Source organism: Balaenoptera ricei, chromosome 7 (assembly GCF_028023285.1).
Source record: "Balaenoptera ricei isolate mBalRic1 chromosome 7, mBalRic1.hap2, whole genome shotgun sequence".
In the NCBI taxonomy this organism is placed as follows: Eukaryota; Metazoa; Chordata; class Mammalia; order Artiodactyla; family Balaenopteridae; genus Balaenoptera; species Balaenoptera ricei.
The window spans coordinates 34,437,644-34,465,381 of NC_082645.1; the positions used below are offsets into that span (position 1 = coordinate 34,437,644).

General features: G+C 37.9%; 1 protein-coding gene across 1 annotated transcript in view; it reads left to right on the forward strand.

Moving 5' to 3' along the window:
- ARHGAP15 (Rho GTPase activating protein 15) overlaps positions 1–27,738 on the forward strand; it is a 609,009-nt gene that overhangs the window by 354,704 nt on the left and 226,567 nt on the right. The window contains exon 9 of the mRNA XM_059927125.1: positions 832–954. Coding sequence (XP_059783108.1) covers positions 832–954 — 123 coding nt within the window. The remainder of the gene's footprint in view (positions 1–831; positions 955–27,738) is intronic.

Sequence of the window (27,738 nt, forward strand, 5' to 3'; positions counted from 1 at the left end):
AGGAATTATTAATGATAAGAATCATTGTTAACAAGTTCGTTAATAAAGTCATTAATAATAAGATACCTTGAATGTATTTAGACTCCATGCTTAATGAAGGTACAGACCTTAAGTGTTACGTTCATCATTGAATTCACAGCGTTTAGCATGGGACTGGATCATCAGTAGACATTCAGCAAATATTTGCTTAGGAAATGAATTTGCTGCACACCTAACTTTGAAGATAACAGTGAGGCTTGGAAACTGAGGATGGGGGACTGATGAAGACATGGCAAAAGTTTGAGGCAATATGTGTTACAGAATTTCACCTAGTGGTAATTTCACACAAAAGAGTAAGAAATATCTGCTTTCTGAAAAAGAAATCACTTTGGGTTAACTTGATAAAGAAAATTGATGAAATTATTTGGGCAAGCAGGATCTTTGAAAATGCCTACATTTCCTACAGGCAGTATATAATCACAATTAATTGAAATTAACCAGAGCTTTTTTATCTCTAAGTTAGATGAACTTTTCTACAATTTTGTGTATGGATACAGTTAGGTGGAATTATACAGATAAAGATTATTGTGGTAAATATGAGGAAATGAATGTGAAAATAAATTGTGAAAATATGGAGCTAACCACATTCTCATTACACATGCATGTTGCAACAGAGCTAATATTTTCATATGGGCAAATTTTTACTCCTATGCCCTGTCTAAACAGAAGGGCCTGAGCTATTAATTCAGGTAGTTGTCCCATAACTGCTGTTTTCTATTCATATTTGCATAAAGTAATAATCATAAAGGAAAAATTTACTGAAAGCCTCTGACTTTTTTTTTTAATCTCCAGTGTTCAGACTGCATCATAGTGCTTCTGATACAAGCGACAAAAACCGAGTTAAAAGCAGATTAAAGAAGTTTATTACCCGAAGACCTTCCCTGAAAACTCTGCAAGAAAAAGGACTTATTAAAGGTATAGGACATTTTATACTTTTACTATAACAGTGATAAGTAAATGTGCCTCTGTGTCCATAGTTATTCAGCTCTAAAGGAGTATTAAGATATTCTGGTCTTTTTAGGTTGCTTATTAAATGTTATGCTCCATAACAGAGGAAAAAATAGTTGTCCAGAAAACTAATCCTGAGAAAATAAAGGTTGTATCAGAGGATCATTGGAAAAAAACACCTAGTTTTGCCCTCAGAGGATCTGGGCTCTGGACCAGGAGCCGAGAAGAAATATCCTAGTGGCCCGTCAGAATGATCCCATGTCCCCACGTGCCTGGACAATCCTAGTTATATCTATTGTCCCAGAATACTTAGTAACAGCAGCCCTTTTCATTCTCAGATGAGTCCTGATTTGTATAATAAGTTATCTGATCATGTAGTCATAGTCTGAAGTAAGTGCGAGGAAGAAAGTGCTAGGAAGAAAGTCCAAGATAAACTAGTGTCATGAAAACTTACAGAGTTGAGAGCTGGAGAACCTAGAACTCAATCTAACCTGAAATAAGCAGGTACTTTTGCAAATATATCTAAAGTATATAAAATATCCTAGACCAGCCCAGCCACCAGAATAAAAAAACACTCTGGCAAGAGACTGTAATTGGAATTCAGACCTTGGTTCTACCACTCACTAATATGGACATTGAACAAGTTATGATCTCTGAGCCTCAGATACCTCTTCTGTTAAATGGGTATACTTATACCCACCATTGAGAAGACCACTAAAACAAATTAATGAGATAATCCATTTAAAGGATTTAACAGAGTTTCTGGAACATAAATATTCAAGAAATGTCCTCTGCTATTATTAATGCTATTATTATTCATTACTGTTGTTATTACCGGTAGTGTACCAGATAGATGAAAGGATGGATGGACAGATAAAACCCGTGATGTAGATTTCTATAACTGGAACTCATCTCTTAGATCACACAGGCAAATATATTATTTTCCTAAGAAGAAAACATATGCATCAAGTCCATTATTCTCTCTGGTTTTCAGATTTTCTAACTGATGCATATATTTTGAAAGTTAAATACAAGAAAGAATTTGAAAAGAATTTGGGCTAAAATAAAGTCCTAAAATAAACTTTGAGAACAAAGTTGAAAGACTGATCCTTATAGAAATCAAAAAGTGATTTAATATGCAATTATTTCTCAGGAACAGGACAAAGCAGATAATATTTTCAGCACTACTTAGAATGAGAATTATTTCAATAGTTTAGACTAACTGTTTGACCTATCAATTTCAGTCCATTTTAAAAGAGGTGAACATATCACAAAAATCATCTGGCATTCTGAACCAATTGTGAAAGGTGAAATTTTATGCAGCATGAATGTACCTATCACTAATAGAATGGAAAATTCTTAGAATGTAAGCATTTGGAAGTAGAACTATAACATGCTTTAAATCAGTCTTTTTTTTTTTTTTAATTTATTTATTTATTTTTGGCTGTGTTGGGTCTTTGTTGCTGCGCGTGGGCTTTCTTTAGTTGTGGTGAGCGGGGACTACTCTTCGTTGCAGTGCGCAGGCTTCTCATTGTCGTGGCTTCTCTTGTTGTGGAGCACAGGCTCTAGGCATGCAGGCTTCAGTAGTTGTGGCACGTGGGCTCAGTAGTTGTGGCTTGCGGGCTCTAGAGCTCAGGCTCAGTAGTTGTGGCGCACGGGCTTAGTTGCTCCACGACATGTGGGATCTTCCTAGGCCGGTGCTCAAACCCGTGTCCCTTGCATTGAAAGGCGGATTCTTAACCACTGCGCCACCAGGGAAGCCCTAAATCAGTCTTAGCTCAGACTTTTACTCTCTGAAGTGTCCTTTTCAGTGGACAGCATTTGGTCCTCTACAGATCCAACTTCATATAGTAATACAGTAGTACCTTCAATTCTGCCTTCGAATTTATCCCCTAGATTAAAATTTTCTTGGAAAGGATTCAGTAGCATGTTACCTGCCATCCTGATAAAATATAAAACCAGGTAAGTAGCCCAAACAATCCCAATCTGGCATAAAGTCCACATTTTTCATGACTGTAGCAAAATAAAAGGGGTTTTAATTCAGTGGCACAGTCTGGCCCCAGTCAAAATGCTAAAGAATTAATAACCATAGTGCTCTAGAATTGGTCTCAGAAAGCAGCAGAGAAACCGGATGCCTGATGCAGTTTTCATACTGATGTAATGGAACCACCGAACACACTCCAATGATACATTTCCTATCTTAGAGCTCCATTACATTTTCACCATAGCTGACCAATGAGTCAGTATTCATTAGTGGGGCTATGGAAAATCTATGTGAAATTCCAATTTGATAAGCTTCCATTGTTGTCTTCAGTGGAATTTTCTTCCAAATACAGTTCAAGTTATGCAAATATAGTCACTTCTTGGGCTTGTTTCAGTTTCAGCTGTGAATTTTTTGTAAGGCTTCTTCTGAGACTTTTTTTTTAACCAAGTAGAAAGGATTAAACCAATTTTTAAAAAACGCAGGCCTAGTCAAATTTAGTACTTTAAGTCCATTTTCTTAGCACATCTAAGGCAAAGACTAAGAAAAAACCAATGAAATCAGTGTTTCTGATTGGTTATGAAAACTCACATAACATAAATTAATGATTAACAGTTAAATATTTAATTTCTCCAAGTAAAATGACTTAACTCTTTCAAGAGAAGAATTATTTAGAAAGAAGGATAATGCCTTTAAATTTATTCTGCAGTGCATTTGCCCAAAGAATATATATCAAATTCTTTAAACTGTCTAACTTTCCACATGTGGAATAAAGGCCTCCATTACCAAGGTTTGGGAAAGCGGTACGTGGTAGTTTGCGTCTTACGAGTGTGCTTCCTAATACCTGGGGGGGGCTTGACAAAGCCACAGACACATTTCAAAGTGTTTACTCTTTTATGTAGTGTTCCCAACAGACTGAGAGGCCTGAGTTTTGAATTCAGCCAGCCTTTATTGAGCCCTCACTGTGGGGCAGGAAAGGCTGTGTTTTATGGACTTTAAATGCCCAGCAGAACTATATTCACAAAGTACTTTATGTGAAAAGAAAACTGTCCCAGTATCACACAGCTAAGCTCAGTCACAAAGCCTTTCTTCAAAACCTGTTTTTCGGACTCACGGAGACCTAGCCAATATGTGATTTCTTTGGCTAGGTTTTAGATCCGGAAACAGTCTCTTGATGGGGCTGCATTTTCTGATATCTTTAATATGACTAATGAGAAGGGTACATTGTGATGCCAAAAAGGGGCCAGCAGATAATTCTGAATGATCACCCAGTGGAAGGAAATCGTAATAGCTCAGGTGGGCGTTGCAGTCATTGTGCCCTTGCAGTGGTAGCTTCTGAAAAGCTTTCAGTTTCTCCAAGTGCTTTCACATTTGCCAAGGGAATGGCAAGAGCTTTTTAAAAGTATGAGTTTATTACATTGAGCCTCTCATAGAAAACAAAACTCCAATCAGTATAATGTGTAAATTATAGGGAAGAGGGTACATTTTAGGGTGGTAGGTGTGCTTATACATGTCCTCTGCTTGCTTTTGGAGCTGAGGTAATAGCTCTTTAGCGTCAGCCAAACTACCTTATGTAATCTTTCAAATGGCAGCATTGACATCCAAGAACAGAAAACACTTGGCAGTGCAATTTTTAGAAAAGATAACAATTGGTTGGTTTTTTAGGAGCAACTAGTGTTTCCTTATATCAAAATGATAGAGTTAGAAAGTACTGTATATTTAGAAAGTGGTTTCTTTCATCTTTGTATGGACAAAACCATACTGGATGATATTAGTAGAAATTGAGAGTAATGCTGCACTACTTGTATTTTTTACTCAGTATATTATAAAGGAAACAACCAGTCTGAGGATGAAATAGTATGCCTCCAGGATTTATGATGAAAAGCAGTGTTTTTCTGCCTTACCCCAGTTCTCCTTCTCGCAGGGCACCGTTTGGAATGGTTTCTGTTCGCAGTTCTTCTGGTGGCTGCCTACATATCTTATGTTATTGTTATTTGGGGTGTAGATTTTTGTCAATATCTTTCTTATCTGTAATGTTTTAATATCTTTATTTATAAAGCTTAGACATTACCTCAGATTTATTTTACAATGAATCTGACTTAATTAAACTAGACTTCATCTACCTGGCCCTCTCTTCCCCAAATACTCAAATATAGCTGGTCTCGCTGTTACTATTGGCTTCCTCTGAAACATCCAACACACTTGAACCTCTATTTATTGTTCTATTAACCATAGAAAATTGAGACTTAATGCATCCATTGGCAAGATGAGAAGCATAGTGTCCTTTTCCCCTTTCATCTCCTCTGCCTTTGCTATTGAGTCTTCTGCATTTTGAAATTTTATATTATTTCACTGGTTTCTGTAATTATGACTTATTTATAGGTTGACTCTAAAAGCGGAAAACCAAAAAAACAGCATTCGCATGATTATGATTAGGTAAGGCTGCTTACTGCAGCACCAAGTATTAGACTTCCTTCCCTTTTCTTACAACATCATGACCCTGTGACTCTCAAAGAGAAATGCCCCTTGATCCTAGTGAAAAAGATTCTCCTTTCTTTTACATTTGAAGGTTATATTAGTAAGTTTATGTTGTTTCACAACCACAATCAAGTCTTCTATTTCCCCCACCCCTGCATATTTTGAATCTAAATGTGAAAAAAACAGTCAGTTAGTCATGAGCATTTACTTCATATTTATCATGTAAATATTATGGAATTTTTCCCCAGGTAATTTGCCAGATTGGATTAATTTATCCATGGGTCCAATGCTATGCCATATCGGCCACACATATTATAATGTTCTTATTTTTAAAGCTTATGCTTCATCATTTGCTTATAATCATGCTATTGTTTAGTTTGATATATTTTTGGATTGTGAATTTCTTGTACAGATGTTTTTTCCCCAAGAGTTTTATTTTTTATTGCTTTCTGAGCCTTTACATCCTCAAAGGCTTTAATCCTTTCAATTAAACATTCTATATACTTTAGTCTGTGACTCCCTTTTACCCCAGAATGTTTTCTAAAGTCCTTCCGTCATCCTGCTTCATTTGTATTGGTTGCTTTCCAGGCTTCACCTTTATCACCCTGTGATTTCCTTTCACTGATCTTCTGAGTTGTATTCACTGTCTTTGAATCACATGTCTTTTCTTGCTTGCTTTAATTTCTTCTATTTCTATGTAACTCCAGTAATTCATTTAGGAAACATGAGACCTTGACTGTCTAAAAATATCTTCAGGATGCAGGCACACTTAATCAATAGTTTAGTTGGGCATAAAATCCCATTGCCTCTAGAATACAGAGTTGCAGCTTCCATTCTTACTCTTGTTACTTTGAATTTTTTGTCTTTCAGAATCATTGAGGGTTTTTTTGTTTTTTGGTTTTTGGTTTTTGTTTGTCTTTGAGATTCTGTAATCGAGATAATGTATATTGGCAGAATTTTTAAAATTTATTCTGCTTGGCACTCAACTTGAAGAACTGTGACTCTTTGACTCCGGAATTTTTTCTCTTTATTATTATGTTAATAAGTTTCTCCCATCAGTTTTCTCTGTTTCCTCTTTTGTGATCTTTATGATGTGAGTATTAGATCATCAGGATTGATTTTTCTCATGTTCTGAAAGAATTCTCAGTTTGATCCCCCCTTTTTTTTTTAATTTTTATTTATTTATTTATTTATTTTTGGCTGTGTTGGGTCTTTGTTGCTGCGTGCGGGCTTCTCATTGCGGTGGCTTCTCTTGCTGCGGAGCACTGGCTCTAGGTGTGCGGGCTTCAGTAGTTGTGGCACATGGGCTCAGTAGTTGTGGCTCACGGGCTCTAGAGCGCAGGCTCAGTAGTTGTGGCACACAGGCTTAGTTGCTCCATGGCGTGTGGGATCTTCCCGAACCAGGGCTTGAACCCGTGTCCCCTGCATTGGCAGGAGGATTCTTAACCTTTGCACCACCAGGGAAGCCTCCCCCTCCACCTTTATATTAATTTATTTCTACTTAAGCAATTATATTTTCAATTTTCTAGATGTCTTTCTTATTCTCTGTTCTTTCTTGCATACCTCACTCTCTCATATGCTATGAGGGCAGAAATTTTGTTTGACCATGCTATTCCCATTCCCAATAGTGAGGATGGCACTTAGCACTCAATAAACATTAATTAATTGAATAAGTGAGAAAACAGAAAATAGATTATATTTTTTTCTAACTTATCTAAGGATATAAATTAAAATTTGTTGTTTTGGACTTCTAGTTTTTTTTATTTAAAAATTTTCTCTACTTTGAATCATCAATTTCATCTGGTTCCTTTCGTTCATATATTTTTCTCATTCTACTTCCATCACATTAGTGACTTGACTCAAATATCTGGTGGGCCGGGGTTGTCCATTCTTATTACAGAATAAGGCTCCAAAAAGATAAGCTGGAACTCTGCATACATGGGTAGAGATAGCTTGTCAATGATATGTTTTTGCTGTAGGGTGACTCTAGGTACTACCACACCTGTCTCAAATATCAAATATTTCCATTGGATGCAGTATGCCTTATATACTCTTGATAAACTGAATCAGTCTTTATAGAATTTTTTGTGGTGATAGAAAATTTTCAACTCTATTTTACAATTAAGAAAATTGAATCTATTTGAAAGTAGAGCAGCTTTAGAGTGTGACTAAGCTAAGTTTAAAGGTAGATCCTGTCATTTACCAGCTATATAATTTAATATTTGGTTATCAACTTTTTGATATACAAAATTTACATCATAAAAGTTAAATGAAATGATATATGTAAAGAATCTCACACAGTGCCCAGCTTATCTTAACCATTCAGCAACTCCCTCCCTCCCTTCCTTCCTTCTGTCTTTGCTTCCTTGTTTTCATCTTTCTTTCTTTCCTGCTTCTTTCTTTTCTTACTTATGTTTTTGGAGGAAATCATGGCCAAGATGACCCTAGGAAACCATTCTCCCAAGTATTCTTTTAATGTATGAGAAATCAATCCAGACAAGTGTCAAGGAAAGACAACAGTAACTCACTTACTTCAAGTAAAGTATAAAGATCATTCGCAGTTGGCTCATATTTATCTTTTTTGGTAATTTTTATCATGGTACTCTTTATATACAAATGGGCATGAGCTCATTTTCTTTCCTATCTACACCCTTTTACATGGTGTCATCTAATTGCTAGAATGTTTAATAATTACCCATACAACTAATTATTTAAGGTTTTTGTCATATGAGAAAATAATGTCTTTTAAATCACAGTACTTTTGTAAAAGATGTCAACCATATTGAGAAGTAAAGAAAGCTTTGCTATCCAAGTTTCAGATACAAGTTATCAGCCCTAAAGGTTCAACAGTTATGTTTATGAATAGCAAAATCGTTAAGAGGAAAGTATTTTTAAAATAACTTGTTAGAACTAATGTATGACAAAGTAACCTACCTGTCACATCATTAATTTAAGCAAAATATATATGCGCAACACTGCAATATACCTTTGAGTAGAGATATGCTCCAACTTGCCACTTGATCAGTGTTAGTCTAAGAATAATTATATTTGCATTTATATACTGGGGCATGGGTCTGTCATTGCTTGGGCCTGAAATACTCTCACAACTTCCACAATATGCATTAATGTGCTTAAAAATACCTTGTAAATCTTCTTTTCTTTAAACTTCTTTATGGTTCATAATTGAACTGTGATCCTTACGTGTAAGCTGTGTCATGATTTAATATTAGCCAAAATTAATAGCCAACCTTAAGCTGCTTTATCTTGGCCTATAAGCTTCCTGGTTCCTCTGCATTTGGAGTTCCCAGGCAATTTCTGTTATTTAAAGGCTCTTGGGAGCTAATGTGTTGGTAACAGAGTACCACATAGCTAGCTTTTGTTCAATAATAAAATACAGGTCACCATGAAAGGTGGCAAATGTTGAGAAAAAAGTGCACCTGGGTAGCAGGTTAAGCCCATGTCTTTTAAAAGCCTGTTATCCAGGGAGGAAATGCTCCTGATATTATGAGATATTAAAATCAAAATAACTTTAGAGCAACAGGAGAAAAATGAGGTCCAGAAATGGGAGTGAATTAGGTAAGCGGGAAAAGAATGAGCCAGAATAATAAATTGGTTTCCCTGAGGTTCAAGAACTTATTTTCTTATGGAGGGAGACCTTTTCACACAGGATTAGTTAGAATATATTATTTGAGATGGTAACTTCTATATACTTGATTTTTAGTACCTACAAAATGGTTTTACCAGTAATTTCCTGGTATAACCTACTATATTTTGTATATTTGCAAATAATAATGTTTTCTATTATTGTTATTTTTTCTTCCTTTAAATTATATTACTTTCCCTTTGAGTAAAGTTCTCAAGATCTTTGTCTTTTTTTAGGTAAAAGAAAGTTCCAGATAATATCAGGCTTTAGCCCTAAAGCTGACTGGATTCCTGGTAACAGGCATGCTAAATGCTGAGAATATAAAATGAATAAGACCCAGTTGATTTGAAACCAGCATATTGGCATTTTGTTGTTAGCCAATGGCCTCTAAAACCCATCTTAATTCTTGCCCTGGCAGTAGATGCTGGTTTTATTCATTCCATGGACTATCTATCATTAAAAGATTGCCCAGAGTTTTGGCATGCCCTCCGGGGTTAGTCTAATCCTAGTGCCAGTTCCAAATATGGTCTTTAAGCCTTCCAGTTTAAGGACTGACAAGTTTCCTTAAAATAAGAAGAAATCAGCATGGGCGCCAGTAAGGAAACAGTAACAGGTAGAGACAGGTTTTGTTTCATAATAAACCATGTTTTAAGCATGCTCTAACTCAAATTGTGTGTGTGTGTGTGTGGGTGTGTGTGTGTGTGTGTATAGACTGTATAAAGGCTAGGAAACCTCCCCCCCCCCCATCCCTGACATTGCACCAGCCCAAGTTTATATGCTCTGTGAAGCACATCCTCAACTAGTTGCAGATGACCAAAAGTCAGGCCAATGTGATATTTCCTTCCTGTGCCAGGAGGCTGCTGCACTGCCCTCTGGAGAGGTGGTCTATGACCCGTTCAATCCTCTAATCACATCCTAAATCTTTCCTCCATGAAACCACCTGAAGAGAAGAGAAAGATGCAGGGCTCTCCTCAGTGTTCACAAGAATCTCCTTTTTAAGGGTTAGCATTTATTATTGATACCCTGCTGTTTTCCAGCAGGTGTTCTCGTACCACATAGTTCCCTCATGACTCCTAAACCCAGCTCACAGACAGTGAGTGGAAGATTCTTCAGCTTAATTCTTGTTAGCTTTTCAGGGCCTCGGTAGACTATACGAACTGTATCCAAAGCCAGTGCTGGCGCTTCACTTTCTCCTTTGTAGTTTTTATAATTCTACTGCTTGTACAAAGTACTAGCCGTTGATTTCTTTTTGTGGTGAGGTGGATAATTGAGGGAGCAGAAAACAGAATTTCTTCCTGACCTGCAGACTGATAATTTGAACAAATGTGTGAATAAATGCTTCATATGTAGTGAGATGAATTGAATTTTTCATACTGCTTGGGAAAGGAGGTATTCATGGTATGATTGTTACATGTATTATATGTCTGTTGAATGTGTCTCTAAAGATGGTACATATCAGAGCTCTCCCAACCTGCATCTCCTCATCAGGGTCCACATTCAGCAGATGTGTGGACTGCTACAAGCACAGGAAATATTAATATCAACAATTCATTTTGACATATCCTAAGATTAAGAGAGTGTTCTTTTATAATATTTCCTTTAGCATCACTGACAGTCTGCCGTACAAATCTTCCCCCTCAAATTCATGTCTATTATAAATCAGCAATATTCCACAAATTCCCAACATAAAGAAAAAAAGAACTGTATCATTTTATTTGGGGGAGGGGCAAATTTTGTTCAGTATAAAAATATCTCTTTTGACTTGTGACCCTATCTGATTACAGACATTGAAATTTGACCAGCCTCTGTAAAATTTAGTCATCAGAAAAATAACTCTGTGTGGCACAAGTGCCATTCTAGCATATTCTATTTTCCTCTGTGGGAAAGAGGCAAGAGGCCGTATCAGAATTTGGATAATCATAATTGGTGGACTGTCAGTGTTAGTCAGATTGCAATAAGGAGAGGTATATCTCCCAACTTTCCTTTGAAATTGACTATGTTGCTCTAAGTGTGTTTTATCAAAGCATTTTCTGGGGCAACCGATCTGAAAACATAAACTTTATGTAGCATTGTTCCTCCTTAGATATTTCTCTTTAATATGTCCTTTCTTTTTGAAGATAAAATAAAAGTACATAAAAGAGTTCTGGGAATAGGCAGCTATATGTCATAAACACCCTTCACTCCCCCTCACGCAAGGCCCCCAGAGCTCCTGAAATTTGGAAATAATTTGATTGAAGTGATGACTGCCTTGATCTTGTTTGACTACTCCTCCTTCTTCATTGTCTTTTCTCTATGGGAGGCAGCAATCCTGTCATGGAGTCATTCCTGGGAGAGAAAGAGGTATTTCAAGCAACCATATTTTCCAAACACAAAATTGAGACACATGGCCTGACAGTGACATAATATTTGAAGTGGAGACTGTGCTCAAAGATCCAGAACATATGGTTGAAAGAGTGTTCTTATAAAAAGCAACTTAGTAAGACACTTTCTAGATTCTTATTCACAAAAGGCACATTCCTCCATCCCTTTTATTCTCGTGTAAAAATATTACCCAAACATGGGAAGACTGACCAGTTTTCCCTCAAACATGTTACCTTGGCGGTGCAAGAAGCACCCTGTTGACTAGAAAGTTAAATGCACAGCCATCAAGGAAGCAATGCAAACCAGACTGCCAAACATATTATGAATATATTGCTCTTCTTAAAAATGCTAGTTGGTTTTTCATACTGGAGTATTGACTAACTGTCTGTGTTTGATGAATGGTTTACCAGCCTGATGTCGACTTATGGTTAGAGCTTAACTTGTTAGTTCTGCTTTTGCAGCCAATTCAGAATAACTACAGATGCCTTGAGATATTAAAATTGACTGCTCAAATGGACTCAGTGTGGGAGTTTCATTGGTTTTAAATTGATAACAGCTGAAAGAGTGAGTGATTAAAGTGTACATGGGCATAGGACACAGCTCTTTCACAGGAACTCTTGTGAACAAACTCCCTTATTGTGGGAATTTTTTCTGTCTTTTTATATCATAGTTATGTCTAAGCAATCTTGGGTTAAATTTTAAAATTGCACAGGAATATTCAGAAGCTTACAGGAGAAATAATTCCTGAGAAACTGAGATAAATTTTGATGAAGTGGGTTTCTAGTCTGTAGGGAACGTTTAAAGTTAAGCAGCATTCCATAAGGTGGTAATTGTGTCTATTTCCCAGGCATTGGAGTTAGATAAGCCGTACAGGAAGCATAAACTGTCATAATAGAAGGGTTGAAATGTTGTGTACATCTCTTTCTTCAACTCGCAAAAACCGAAGCACCAAAGTGCCTTATCGCAGATAAGTCCAACAAAGCCTCTTCTTTGCTGTCTTATTCTCCTGGGAACAGTTATTATTATTTTCATTATTTAAAAAGATGATCTGAACACTTTCTTCTCACACAGGAAAAAAAAAAACACAAAAGAGAAATAAGAAAACTTTTCTCCCCTTCCTCAAATCAACAACACTTATATAATAAAAAAATTTCTATGAAAATGTACTTTCACAATTTATAGTAGCTTAGGGGAAAAGCCTAGTAAAGAAAAGAATACAGAGAAATTTAAAGAAGTTTATAAGAAAGGAATATCTGTTTATACATGTCTTCATCAACTTAGATTTTTCCGAGAGTTCAGTGCCTTTACTATCAAATATTGTAACCTAACTCCATTCTATTTTCAATTGTCTCTAGTATTTTTTACCTTTGATAGTCTGTTAAAAAATGTTCAAAGCACTTTGTATAGCTAACTGATAGAGAACATCAATCTATAATAATAAAGTTGGGGTTTATTGAAGAAATATAAAGCCAAATATCATGTACCCATTTCACCTATACATTTTAAAAAGAAAAACTAAAACGTTGTGCCCAGCTAGCATACCCTAAATATGTAGCAATGTCAAGTGTTAATTAAAATTAGTGGAATAAGAAATTTAGATATATTTGACAATAATGTCAGGGGATACTGATACATATGTTCAGACATGTAAGATAATCAAATTATAAAGGAGACTATAATTTTAAAGCAAAATAAGTCGTATATATTTGGCCAATATTTATAAGAAAATTTGTTATATATTTACTGCTGAAGTTTTGCCCCAAATTATAACCTAAACTTGCCTAACTTGATGCCTTCCTGAGATGCATACAGCCATTGAATCATGCTTTGTGTTGTGATGGATAACTCGTACAGATAGTCATCTAAGAGGTTGTTACAAGGTTTGACATTTTCATAAGATTTAATTCCCTTAGAAATGTAAGAGCAAAGGAGAGAAATTTTCATTCTCTTTCAGCAGTTGTTGAGCTCCAATTTTTTAATGATTTTCTTATCTACCCATATTAGACAGGAGGGAGATTTTAGAGGAGATGTCATCCAAGTTAAACACATGTGAGGGTCATTAACTTGAATATATCACTCCTAACTTATCCCTTTGAACTTGGAACTCAGACTCATAGAAGGAAAAGAAATGATGCAGGCGGAAGAGGACTGGCCTCAGTTAACCTCACAACGGAGGAATCTATCATGCACTAGAGACTGAGAAGTAAGAAAGCAGATGGTCTGAAAATAATGTCTTGAGGATATCTTTGTATCTTGATATTCCAAATAATCTAAATTTCAGAAAAGCCATTATTCACCCAGGCTCCCTCATCATTTGCACCACTTCATACATTCCTTCTCTGAACAGTGAAATACTGTATTTACATCTTTTGTGACTCTACATTTCAGATGCACTGGAGCCCTGAGCATGTTACAATTTTTCCATCTTAAAAAGAGTAATTAGCATAGGAGAACATTCAATATTATGTAAAGAATTTGACAGGACCTCACTTAATGTTTTTTAGAAACAATTAACATCTCAAAAGAGGGATTGAGAGCCCTTTTTGGTTATAAATCTGTTTACATAATTACCAGTTGAAGAAGTCAAACATTTTAGGGGGAAAAAAAGCAAGGTTAGATCCTCTCTTCATCAAAGGCAGTATTCCCAATGATGTCAGATGTCTCAAATTCTCTAGCATAAGGTTTTTTTATTCATGTACACACTTGTATGCATACCTCTTTAATCAGAAAGATCACATGTTTATAGTATGAATGAATAATATTGAAGAAGAGTAATATTGGCTAGAAATAAACTGTCCATCACACAGGAGGAGAGACAATTACATCTGTGTGTGAGGTTATGTTCAACTCAAGATGCCACAGTAATATGGAGAAAGTATTTCAAGAGTGGCTATGCAATGTAGGAATATAAGCTTTCCAAATGTGACCATACGGTGCCACATACCAGGGCACTACATTAGTAGATATACGCCTGTCTCACGCTGCATCGTGGAGGACAGAATGGGAAGCAGAAACCCTGGCCAGGGAACTGTGGCCTCAGAGGGGACTGATGAGCAGGAGGTAGACAGTGGGAGAAACAAAGACCACAACCCTGGTCCAGGACCAGAAAGAAGGTAGAGAATAAATAGCACATTGGAGAAAGTTAGGGAGATGGGACATCTAATCTGAGGAGTTCTGGAGAAGGCAGTAAGTAGTTTTGCGTAAAGTTCTAGTGGAAAACACTTCCATGTGATAACCCAAAGCCATTTGTTCCTACAATCAGTTATTATAGTATGAGCACTACCAAAAGCCCAGAGGAGGCTTCTGTCTCCCAGATGCAGTTCTCTAAGATTCTCAGAAGCTGCCATGGGTATGTGTGTTGAGCTTCAGTTTCACCTACTGAGCTAAATGGCAGACACTCAACTGAGATCTGCTAGAAGGAGTCTGTGCTAATCCATTTGCCACACCACCTGGAGGCTAGGAGTGGTTGAGGCAGCCTCTGCTGGACAAGGGTCCCAGGCTGTTGGCTCCATTATCACCAGCCTAGAATCCTAGACTCCAAGAATATCTACCAAGAAACGCAGCAATGCCGTGCATTCTTGGGAAAAAGAGATACTTGAATACAAAGCTGTACTTAGTTTTCTGTGATATTTAAGTATATAAAGAACACTTGAAATAATGAAATATATGAAAGACTATTTTCCCTGTTGGGTCTGGGGACATGTGGTGTGAAGTGATGAGAGAGTAGTGACAAACTCTCCCTGTGCTATTTGAAAGAGCTATATGTATTCTACTTTACTCAGGGAAACAATGTATTGCAGTCATTAAGCCCTAAAGATGGCTGAATTTTGAAGTAGATTTGAAGTCTAGTCTTGGCTCTGCTACTTATTTTTTGTGAATTAGGGCAAGGTAATGAAATTTTCTGTCTTAACACTTTCCAGATAATGCCTCTTAAGAATGTTGATACTTTATAAAGAACTATCAGCGTAGCAAGCAATAACTATCCCTTCTTATACTCCTAATTCTACTCTTACTATCGCATTGCATATTGCAAGTGCACCTTGTCCTGAATGCAGAGTAGGTATTCTGAAAATTGCAAACCAGATAAAATATGGTGAGATTTTTGTGACATTGCATTAAAAAAGCCAACATGTTGAGCATTCTGTGTGCCTCACACTGTGCTTGTAACATTGCATGCGATATCCAATGACGAGAATAAAGAACTGTGCTTGCATTTCTTTATGCTTTGATGGTTTTTCATATTGCCTACTCATACATATTCTGTAAATCACTATGTTCTAAGAGGATACAAAGTTACATAAAGCAGAATCCCCCAAGAAGTGAGTGAGGGGGGAAAATGTACAACAAATACGGCATAATATATCAAACATCAAATGCTTCAAGGGGCATTCAGGTTAAAGATTTGGGAAAATTACAAGTGGAAAAAGTGTGGGTAAGATTAATATTTATTTTATTCTATAGCCTTTAAACTGAGTCTTGTCTTAGAGCATTTGGATATGTGAGGAAATGGGTAAGACATCCAAGGTGCCCAATTGTAGGAAAGCATGGGGAATGGTGGCTTGGATGAAATGTAGACGGTTTGATGAGAAGTCGTTGTGGCAGGTGTTTTGCATAGTGCCAGGCTAAGGAGCTTGTACTTTATTTTATAAGCAATTTTATTATTCACTCAGTACCCATTATATATTTTTATTTATTTGATGAACACTTATTGAGGACCCACCATGTGGTAAGTGATGGGCTGGATACTAGGCCCATGAAGATGTATAATGCGAGATTCCTTCCTTCAAAATTAGACACTGCCTAGGAAGAAGTATTCTATATCAAAAAAAAAAAAAAAATCATGTCCATACCCTGCCAACTTGGCTCCATTTTAAAAGACCAGTGGAAATATATATTGTTGTCCCTTACTATCCACAAAGGATTGGTGCCAAGACCCCAGCAGATAGAAAGTTTGAGGATGCTCAAGTCCAGTATATAAAATGCCATAGTACAGTCATTCCTCTGTATTTGCCATTTCTGCATCCCTGCATATGTGGAGGGCTGATTGTATTAGAAAGCTATATTATGGAATTAATTTTACTTAATTCCTATATAACCTCCACGGGCCATGCCCCAGCAGCCTGTGAATATGAATGAAGTAACACCGACATTAAGGCACAATTATCACAAGTCGTGACTCCCACCTGTATAATCATAACAATTCAGCCTTTCTCTGTTTCCAAGCTCTCCCTAGCTATGTCTGGGAGCACCTGGAATGTATCACATCTGAGGAGAACTGCTCTCCTCATGTTCTTCTCCTTTGATTCTTCTTCTTTGATACCCCATTGCCTACAAACTGGCCAAGGAAGGCGCCTCACCAGGCCACAGGCAGCCAGCATCTTCCAGTCGATGCCTGCTTTACTGCCTAGGTACAGTCCAGGAGTTTCCAAACCTACAAAAACTTCTGAGTGTCATCCAGTGCTTTGATTCCTCTGGTTCCACTGCATTTCTGGGTTCACTCTGTCTCCAGAGCAAACAGGAAGAATGCTCTTCTCCCCAGCCACCTGCATGTTTCACTTGGTATTTTAGGTCCTGAAGCAATAGCGCTTAGGCATTGAATCTCACAAAGTGAGAAAACAGCTTCTTTCCATTCTGTCTGAGGCCCTTTCCTCAACAGAACTCAGATCTACTCCCTGGGACTCAGCTGGATTACATGAACCATTTTGCCATCTCTCAGAATTCCCATTGGCCTCCACAAGCTCAAAATTCCTCTCAAGTCACTGTGTTTTCACCAACGAATATCAATACCTGCAATTAGACATCTGGGTGGTGACCATCATTCTGCCAATTCAGTAGGCAGACCCAACTGAGGTACTCCATTTTATCTTTAAGTGTGCCCATCCCCCCATGGGAGGCCCTGTTAGCAGGGAAAGTAATATAAATAAAGAGTATGAAATAAACTGATATTGCATTTTCATGTGCAATATGCAAAGTGCATCTCCCAGGGAGATATCTATTTATTCAATTCTGTGGACAGCTTCAGGACAGGATACGGTGTTTTAGAAATGTTGTTGCATAGTCGCTTTCTACAGTAAGGGCTGAAAAAGAAATACACACCGTGTTTGACTGGAAACCCAAAAGAGACAAAATGTTTTCGGAAATGTGTGCATCATGGACTACTAAATTTGGGCTCATAACCCCTTCTCTCCAGTTATATTCCTGGAAATGTTTTTCAGTTTCTTTGCATAAAATAATCAGTGGACCACAGGGAACAGGCAAACCTGCGCAGAGTATACACCACACCTCCATGGAGCTAGCCAACACTTCCACAGAACTGCACGATTCCCCAGCTCTTAATATGGTTTATTATAAAATCCTTTACCTGCCTCAAAGCACTTTTCATCAAAGCAGCTTTTAAGCTGAAGCTGAGGACCAAAGAATGCCTTTAACAGAATCCTGAAATAGCTTTTAACCCGAGGCTGAGAAGAGAAAGTGCTTTTAACCTAAAGTGCTTTCCTCTTAGGTGCTTCAGCATGTACCTAGCACTCAGCCTTAGTGGCTGTGAGAACACCCTTAAGGCCCAAATGAAAGAGACTCCATTATAGATATTCAAACCCGTTATATTAATATATTACATGTAATACTTGAAATCATTAAGCAGTTTTACTCCAACTAAATTTGAATCTTTTCTTATTGAACTATGCATTCATGCAAATAAATTGAAGTCTTACCACCTGGGATTCTAACAAATCTATGCTGATATTAGGAAAAGTACATTGTTCTTTCCTAGATTTTACTTAAATCCAGAGTGAGTCAAAATTTCCACACCTTCTCCACCCTAGAAGAAACTTTCAACTTTTATCGATCACTGAATGACATTTCCAACTTTAGTCCATATTTGTTTGGGCTAAAAAGGTAATTTTATTAAATCATTTAGAATTAATTCAATCAAATATCTGAATAAATTGTATGTATCACGTTTTCGTCTTAGTCTCATCACTCAAACAGAAATAAAAGAACTGATTTCACCGTAATTTTAACTGCAGTGAAGTTCCTACTAAGTAAAGTAAGTAGACAACCTAACCTATAAAAGTTTTAACTTCAGAATAATTGCAGTAAGTTGTGTGCTTGAGCAGTTGAATTCCATGGACAGTTCTCTGTTTTAAAAACATAAAATGTACACAAATAGGGTTAAGGTAGCAAAGTTTGACATCTTTGAATTTTATTCCCTTTTCCTTTTGTAGACCCCTGTGTAATTCTAATAAAATGAGGACAGGCAAAGGAAAAACAGAAAGTATTGTCAACCCAAAATATAAATAATCAGTCTTTGCTAAGCAAAATTTGGCCATGTCAGTCATCCAAAATGCACTAATGCAAACTAAACTGAAATATATTTCTTTCATACTCAAGTGACCGTGGCACAATCTTTACATAAAAGTCACTTTCTTTTATACATTCTCTTCTCTTATTCATTTATTCATTCATTCATTCACTCATTCGTATATATTTCACTTGGCATCCAGAAGGGACTGTAATAGGATGCAATAGAAATACATCTATTTCTATAGGAAAGAGGAAGAAATTACATTTATCTTATTCTACTGTGTAAAGCTTCCTTCACCTTGAATATTCTTTTCCAGCTTACTCTATATAGTAAACTTCTATTCATTTTTAGTCCTCCAACTCAAAGTTACCAACTCCATAAATCCATCCCTGTCTCCCTCATTCTGAATTAGTCCTCCCTTTTCTTTATCCCCAAACTATAATTTCATTGGTTGAATATTCTAATACCTTCCAAGGAGACTGTGAACTATCTCTGGTAGATAGAGATCACCTTACTTCGCTCTGCTTTGTTATTGCCTAAAAGGGGGTAGGAAAGAAAGGAAGCAGGACATGAAATCTTTCAGTGGTTTTAGAATTGCTACTTATTTACAATTTCTCATTCCTTCTTGTGGAAACTCCTATGCCAGTGGGTGCTCCTTTGGTAGAGGCTGCTCCTCCCACCAGCCTCACAATGTTGGGCTACTCCTATGTTGAGTCTTTGGATTTCTCTTTTCTTTTCCTTCTCCTTCACAGACTACTGAGCACTATTCAGATATTCCAGGGCTGAAATACTCCAGCCTTGTGGCTTCAGATTCCATCTGCAAGCTTCCAAACTTAGTACTTCAGCTTCAAATTCCGGACCCTTGAAACTCTAGTCTTGCATGTTCAAACATCTATTTGACATCTCCTAGGATGTTTGGTAGACATCTCACATTTACCTAGAGCAACCCTTGGCTTCCTGGCTTCCACGTGTTCTCGACCTCAGGAAATACCTCTGCTCTTTGCCAGCTGGGGTCACCCTCCATGCTATTCTGTCTCTTCTACTCTCATCAACAAATCCCACCTTAAAAATATATTCTAGATTCAACCACTCTCAGTTACTTCCACTGTTGCCACCCTACCTAAGCACTATCATCTCTCACTGGACTATCTCACCAGCCCCCTAACTGGCCTCTCTGCTTCTTTTCCTGACCCCCTTACATATAGCCTCCACATGGCAACTAGAAAGATCATTTAAAAACATAAATCACTGTAAGTCACTTTCCTGCTCAATGATTTCCAATTACTTAGAATAAAATCATACTTAAAATAATATCTATTGCCCTTCCTGTGACCTATAGGGTCCTACCTGCTTTGTCCCCCAGGCTACCTTATCAGTTTCATCCTCAGCCATACTTCCTGTTTATCATTTCACTCCAGCTACACCGGCCTTCTTGCTGCTCCTCCAAGGTACGCAACTTACTCCCGTTTGCTACTCCTCTGATGAAATGCTCTGCCTGTGTATTGGTATGGCTCATGCCTTCACTTCTTTGGGTCTCTGCTCAATGCCACTGTCTAGCAAATGTCTGCCCTGACAACACCTCTCTCTTGCTCTCTATCTCCCTGCCATGCTTTATTTTCTCATAGCACCAATCACCATCTGACATTGCATTCCATGTTAATGTGTTTATGTGTTTGTTTCCCCCATTTACACACAGGCTGTGTAAAGACAGAGAGTGTTCTGTTCATTATTCTATCCTCTGAAGGCACTGAAAAATATTCAGGGATGGATAGATTGAATGGATGAATACAAAAATGCAGTAACATTCACTTGGTCAAACCATTGTCTATAGTGTTGTGATTCTGTGCACACACATATAGGGGAGGGTGTGTGTGTGTATGTGTGTAATTTATGTGTTGTGCTGCTCTGGGTAAGCAGAGGTAAGGAGAAGTATAGGGTAAAGGGTTGCCTAGGGGAGACAAATACAGAAAAATTTTATTCTCCTTGTTGCATTTGGGTTAATAAGCTCTTCATTTAAGATACAAATTCCTTCCTGACTAGTGGACCCACCAATGTGTCCGTTGCATTAACTGGACCAAAATTGAGTTGAGATCTATTTTTAATGAGTTTAGGAGCTTAAAACAAGGGGCCAAGAGGTACTTCATAGAAGCATTGTTTGGGGTTGAGGGTGAAATTGTGAAAGGTGGAGACGGCTGGAAGCCTGAAAAGGGAAGAAGGAGAAAACATGGAAAGGACTGGGGAAGAACTCACCATACTGTCTGGATGGCAGCTAGCCTGTCTCTGACACTCATCTCTGGGCCGATCTTGTCAAAGGATCCCACCCCTGCAGCCAACGGTCCAACGTCTATTGGAAGCTGCAGACCCCAGCCTACCCTTGTTTGAGAAGATCTTCTCCCTAGAGCCTAAGCCAGTTTCCTCCAGGCCAGCCTTTCCAGAGTAGACATTATCATTTTCCACCAGCGACTTTAAAGTCTGTTAGTAGAGGAGATCCAAAACTATGAATAAACATGTGGGGGGAACTATACACAGAAGTGTATATACTTTAACTTCCTATTTATTTAGATTCCAAACTACCTAAAAGTTAAAATAATTAAACTTTTCCCTGTACTTGCCTCTTATGAGAAAAGAAATCACAAGTAAACAAGGCAGTGAGAGAGATTTACTTTCAGTGTATATTAGAGACTCAACGGAGTACCAGCCCAATTTTTGATATCTATGTAACAAAAAGCAATAGCTGATATTTTTAATCAAAGCCCTGAGGCATCATAAGACAATGCGGTACCTTCCAAAGCACTTAAGATAAAGTTCAGTGCTAGTGTTTTATCATTAAACGTATTTTTCCGCATCTTAATTCAAAGCCATAAGCCATCAGTAAACTATAGTTCTTAACTTAAATCACCTATTTCTCCAAAACTATTCAGTAAAGTTGTGGGAAAGTTATATGATGGGGGCTCATACAGTGAGTATTTTAAAGGTGAGGAAGAGAAAAATGTAAGAATGGAAGTGGAGAAAATATAAGAATAGAAATACGATTCCCTGATAAGCAATCTGAAAGTTTTGGTCTGGAAACCTACTCCCAAAAGGAAAACCAAATGTCACTTAGAGCTTAAAATCAAAAGATGAAATCAGTTAAATAGCTGAAATTACCTGTGTTGAGAATATTATTTTAGCCCTCCACTCTCCACTGCCCTGCCCTCATAGCAACCTATTGGGAAATGATCTGCCCATGTGTGTGGCATTCCAAAGGGAGAAAATTTCCAGGTGAATGCTACCTACTATGGAAGCTACATGGACTGTATATTTTCTCATTTCAACCCATTTTTTAGACAAAATCTCAACCCGTTGGACATTGTCTATTGGAACTTCAGATCTCGAGTAATTGATGAACAGAAGTCACTAGGACAGTACTGGTGGTGGAGGTGACAATGCGTATAGCATCCTGACCCAGCTCTCAGAGTTACAAGGCAGTTGCTGTATTTCCTTTTTCTTATTTCGTGGATCTCCTGAGAACCTTGGATTAAACATCTCCAAGACTGGTCCCTCGCCTCCAGTAATTTCTTTGAGGAATTAATAAATTACTTTAATTTTTTTTTAGTTTTTATTTTATTTTGGAGTATAGTTGATTAACAGTGTTGCGTTAGTTTCAGGTGTACAGCAAAGTGATTCAGTTATAAATTACATTTAGTTCTCAATAAATTCTTTGAGTTTCCTCCTACCCCCATCCTTCAACATCATTTGAATAAATTTTTCTTTGCTTAAGATAGCCACAGTGGATTTTTTTCTATTGTAGCCAGAATCCTTGATGAATATGCCTCACTACCAAAATAATTATCCAATATGTGTGTGTGTGTCCGAACAGTTCAATTTTTTGTTGTTGTTTTCTCTTCCCCTCTTTATTTCTTCATGTATGTAGTTCTAGGTGCTTTGTTTTTCTTCTTTAAAATTCACTAGAGTGGCCGCAATGGGCCTCTGTCCTGAAAGCAGAATAACATCATTTTGAAAAGCCTGTGGAGATTGTCTCCCTGCGTAAATGATGATAACACCGTCACATTATTTGAACATTTAACTGCCTCTATTGAGTAGTTTTCCTCATAGTTTTGATTCATTTGGAATCTAACTGACAAAGATCCCATTACTGGGTGTTCTCTTCATAATTTGTCAAAAAATATATAGCAGAGATGAGGGAGAATGAAGCTAATTTGTAATCTGGGAGGCTTAACCTGGTTATGCTGATGAACTAACTAAATCGGTCAAAAGTTTGAGAGCTTAAAGATTAAAAACCACCATTCCCTAGTTAAACTCTAATTCATTATGTAAACAACATGATTTGTAAGTGCAGTCATGTGGAAGGTCTATTTGTTTTTCTCACCAAAAGATGCTTTCAAAGAAAAATTACAGAAAATGGATTTTCTCCAACCAATGTGTTGCCTGCCACCCCTGGTACAAGCGCTGAAGCAGGAGAACAAAGACGTAATGATCACACCAGCCAAGGCCATAGGCATGTGCAGAGCATTCTGAAAATATTGGCACGCCTAGCAAGAGGTGTTTTCTAAATACAAAAAGTTGTTAAGAGAGGAATAAAGGATTACCAGTGAGCCCACAGATGGGACTATAGATGGGGAGCCGGGAGCTCAGGGTTCTGGGACTGCTCCCTTTTTTGGAATACCATAAGGAGGGGAAAAGCAGAAATAATCCTTAATGTCGTGCCAGCATAGCAAGCATGGATGTTTAGGGGGCAAAAGCTAGGTCATCAATGCTTGCCGAGAAAACAAAACACCTTCTCTCTCCCTCCCCCTTTCTTTACACGGTTTTAAGATAGAAGGTTCTGTGGTTCAAACACATTCCTGTAATTTAATGGTCTTCCTTGGTGTATCAAACTCTGGACTGTATCAGAGTTACAGATGGGTGGCAATCCTACAACAGCCCTTAAATTGGACAATGATGTCTAAGCTAAATCTCTATGATTTACTTCCTTTGGATAGCACTTTTGACTTTGCAAAGTCGTTTCATGTGTAACACCATCTCCTCCACGTTATGTAATTCACCATGTAATGTTGAAGGCTAATGTTGTAGTCAAGTTGTATTTTAGTTGTAATTGATAGAAACTTATTCAAACTGCAAACGTAGGAATGGAATTTATTGGACTACTTAACTGAAAAGTCCAAGGGACAAGGATAGCTTCAGGCATGACTGGACCGCTGGGCACAAAATGCTATCGAATGTTTATCTCCTCCATCCCTCAGCTGTTTTCCACTCTGTTGGCTTAATTCTCCAGTATGTTTTCCCAGAAGCTGGCAATATAACTTCTAGAAGCTTAGACTCATATCCTCATAGTTTACCAACTCCTATAGCAAGAGGGCTCCTCTTTCCCAGTAGCACTAAAAAAAAAAAAAAGAAGCCTCAGGATTTGCTTGCCCAGAATCCAACCGGGTCATGTGTTCATGTCTGAACCGATTACTGCGGCCGGGGGAGGAAAGGCATGTTCATCCCTGGAGCTGGAGCTGGTGAGGTCAGCACTACTCAAAACAAATGGCAGCAGAATGAGAAAGTATCATCCCCAAAGGAGAACCAGGGTGCTCTTACTGGAGGATAGAAGAATAGTTCCAGGGCCAGCAAAACCAACAGACATACAACCTACTCTTCCTAACCAGCTGTAACAGGGGGTCTCATTTAGTTATTTTCCCAAGGCTGGTCCTTTCTGTTGTGATTGTAAGTCCTCTTTGAAACCTTGTGGACAATGCTATATCCATGTGCTAGCCAAATTTGTCTAGTTGCATTACACTGAAATTCCCTCTAATTCCTAATGCACCCCATGGCAACCATATATGGTGCCTAGGCATCAGGAAGTGAGCAGTTGAGGCCTGTCGGTTTCATTCACCTCTCTCTCTGCATATTAGCTTCAGTAACGCTCATTCATTGCACATCACCATCTCCCCAAATGGCTGCCTTTGCCCCGCAGTGTCTAAATCTAGACGGCCTTTCAATTCAAATCCCTGGAGCAGGTGGTATCTCTGATACCACCTCAGTCTATAGTGTCCCAATTCTAAAACTTTTGCAGGGCGAATTGCATTGACCCAGCTTGGGCCACATGACAACCTTTGATTCAATCAGGTTTACCTGGAAGGCTAGGTCCTTCTACTACAGAGCCACACCTTCTTGGGTAAGTACAGCCACTTTAAAGACAGGATGTAAGTAAGATGGAATTTTTTGACCTTTCTGGTAACCAGGGAAAGCAAACGTCTCCCTTCTATCTAATGAAGTTCAACATATCTAAGCTCTTTTTTCACCAGGGCGTTATTGGCAATCAGGGAGGGATTTTCTCTCCCAGTGCGGGATTGCCTGCACTTACCTGGACCACCCAGTAAGTGGCAGTAGCACACCTCCCCCACCCCAGGCATTATAACAACCGAAAACAGCCAAGAGGGCACCTCACCCCCTCTAGAGCATTCTGGCAATCAGAAACACTCTGCAATTGAAATTCTCTCCTATCCACCCCAAATGAAAATCTTTCCCCAAGTCCCGCCTTTCCTTATAATTAGTGAATTCCCACCACTAAACTTCTAAAAAAGGGAGTCTATTTGCTATCTCTACTTCTTACCTTCTTTTCAAATCTTTACCACAAACATCTGCTTCTCAGTTTCATTCTATGAAAGCCATTTTCCTTATGATCAGCAATAGTCTCTGAATTTCACCTTGATATCCCATCAATGTTCTGCTGTGTCTGAAATGCTATCCTAACTTCTAAATGTCAATCTCTCTTTTCTTCTCCAAACCCTCAGTTTTCAGCATCTTAGTCTCCTTCAACTAAGCAAAACACCTGAAAAGTCCTCTTTGCCTGGTGGGTTGGCTCACCTCCTGCATCCAGTTTACAAATCCCACTGAATCACCCCATCTCTCCATTGTCTTAGTTCAGGTCCTTATCTTTTTTTTTCCCCAGAGCCTGATGTTTTGTAACTATGGACAAATGACTCAATATCTTTGTGCCTCAGTTTCCTCTCCTATAAAATCAGGATGGTAATAGTATCTACCACCAAAGTGTTAAGGATTGTTATAAAGATTAAATAAGTTAAAATATATAAAGTACTTTGACCCTTGCCTGGCTAAATATATCTTCGCTATTTATTATTGAGCGCCCTTGCGATAGCACTAATCACATCATATTATGACTGGTTTTGAGAGCTGTTCTTCCCCCTGCACCGTAGGAGATCATGCTTCATGGATCATTGCATCTTTAGGATGGAGCACACTGTCTGGGCTACAGTGGGCATGGAATAGATAGCTATGGATGAGTGTCAATCTTTGCATTCTTTACGATGCCCTGCATATGGTAGGTGCTTATGAAATATTTGCTGAATTGAATTAAATAGAATTGAATTGATCTGGAGAGAATACATAATAAGGAATGCCATAATATAACATAAAACATAATGAGTTTAAATTTTAAGGTGAGAGAAATTTCCCTTGAGACTCCTCCTTAGGGTTGACTCTAAACGAATGCATATTTCCACGTTCTAACCAAATTTAGATTTTTTTTCTCTATTTATTTGCTCCCCAGTTTTGGTTTCCATGTCCTGTCAACTCTCTTTGTCTTCATTCTCACAGCATAGCTTAGATCACCAAAAATCCAGACTCCTATTATCATCTTTATCAGTAAGCTATTGCTGCCTAACAAACAAACATAGAATCTCAGTGGCAAACTACAAAAAGCACTTCTTTTTCATGTGTCTCTGGGTCACATAGTCTAGGGCAGGCTTGAATGGACAGCTCTGCTTTAAGTTGTAGGTCTGACTGGACTTGTCTCCTCACTGAGGGTTGACCTCAGTTCTGTGCTATATGTATTTACTCTGGAGCCCAGACTGAAGGGGCAGCAGCTACCCAGGGAAACTCTTGGTCTTGGCAATAGTGAAGAAGCAAGGAGGCGAGTAGAAATCTGTAATGTGTCTGAAGGCCTCAGTCTTGAATTGACACATCATTTCTACACGTGCTACGTTGTCCAGAGCAAGTCATATGGCCAAGCCCTATAGCAGTGAAATGAGGAAAATAAATGTTGCCCACTCTAGTGAGTTTTACTACACAGTCAGATGGCAGAGGTGGTGAATGTGTGAATCTAATTCAGAGAAGATGAGATGAATTCTCAATGATGATTAAATTTACCACAAGCCTATCCTGATTCTGGTCTCCCCGAGCAATCACATTAACCTCTTAACAAATCTCCTTGTGTTCAGTCTTCCCCACTCTCTGTGCCCCCCATTTGGTTATGAACCTTTTGGTTACAGGTGATAGAATACCCAGTTAAAAATTATTTATATTATATTTAATTATTATTATATTTATATTCATATAACAGGAAGTCTAGAGAAAGTGTTTTAGGATAGGTTTAAAAGTTCAACAATATTGTTGAGGTCTCAGGTTTTTGTACCTTCTTTTATAATCATGTTTAGCTTTTGTTTGCAAGCTTCTTGCCTCGTGGTGACAAGATTGCAGCAGTAGCTTCAGGCATTGCATGATTGCACAGTGATGTTCAAAGCAGGAAGGAAGAAAGAAAGAATGTCTTCATATACCCCTCTCCGTTTATCAGGGAAAAAAATCTCTTGTAGATTCCCAAGTCACGTTCCCTTACATTTTACCAACCAGAACTATCTAATTTAAACTAACTAAAGCTACAGGGGAAGCAGAAGTCAATGGAGAACATTTTCAGGTCTGTCTTATGAGTGGACTTTAAAAACAAGAAAGAAGTTGGGAGGGGAATAGGGTGTGTATAAGAAATCGATGGTATTTGCACACTCTCAAATAATTGCCTACCTGACTTAATATTTAAGACTCTTTATAACATAATCTTCATCTCCTTTTAAAGCTTAATACATCAAGGTTTTTCTAAATAAGAAAGAGTGAATGTTTTCCTCAGCACACCACATTCTTCTCATCACTCTTCTCATCATTGATGTGTTTGTTTGCCTCTCCTCCATCTTCTCCAAATGCCCTTTT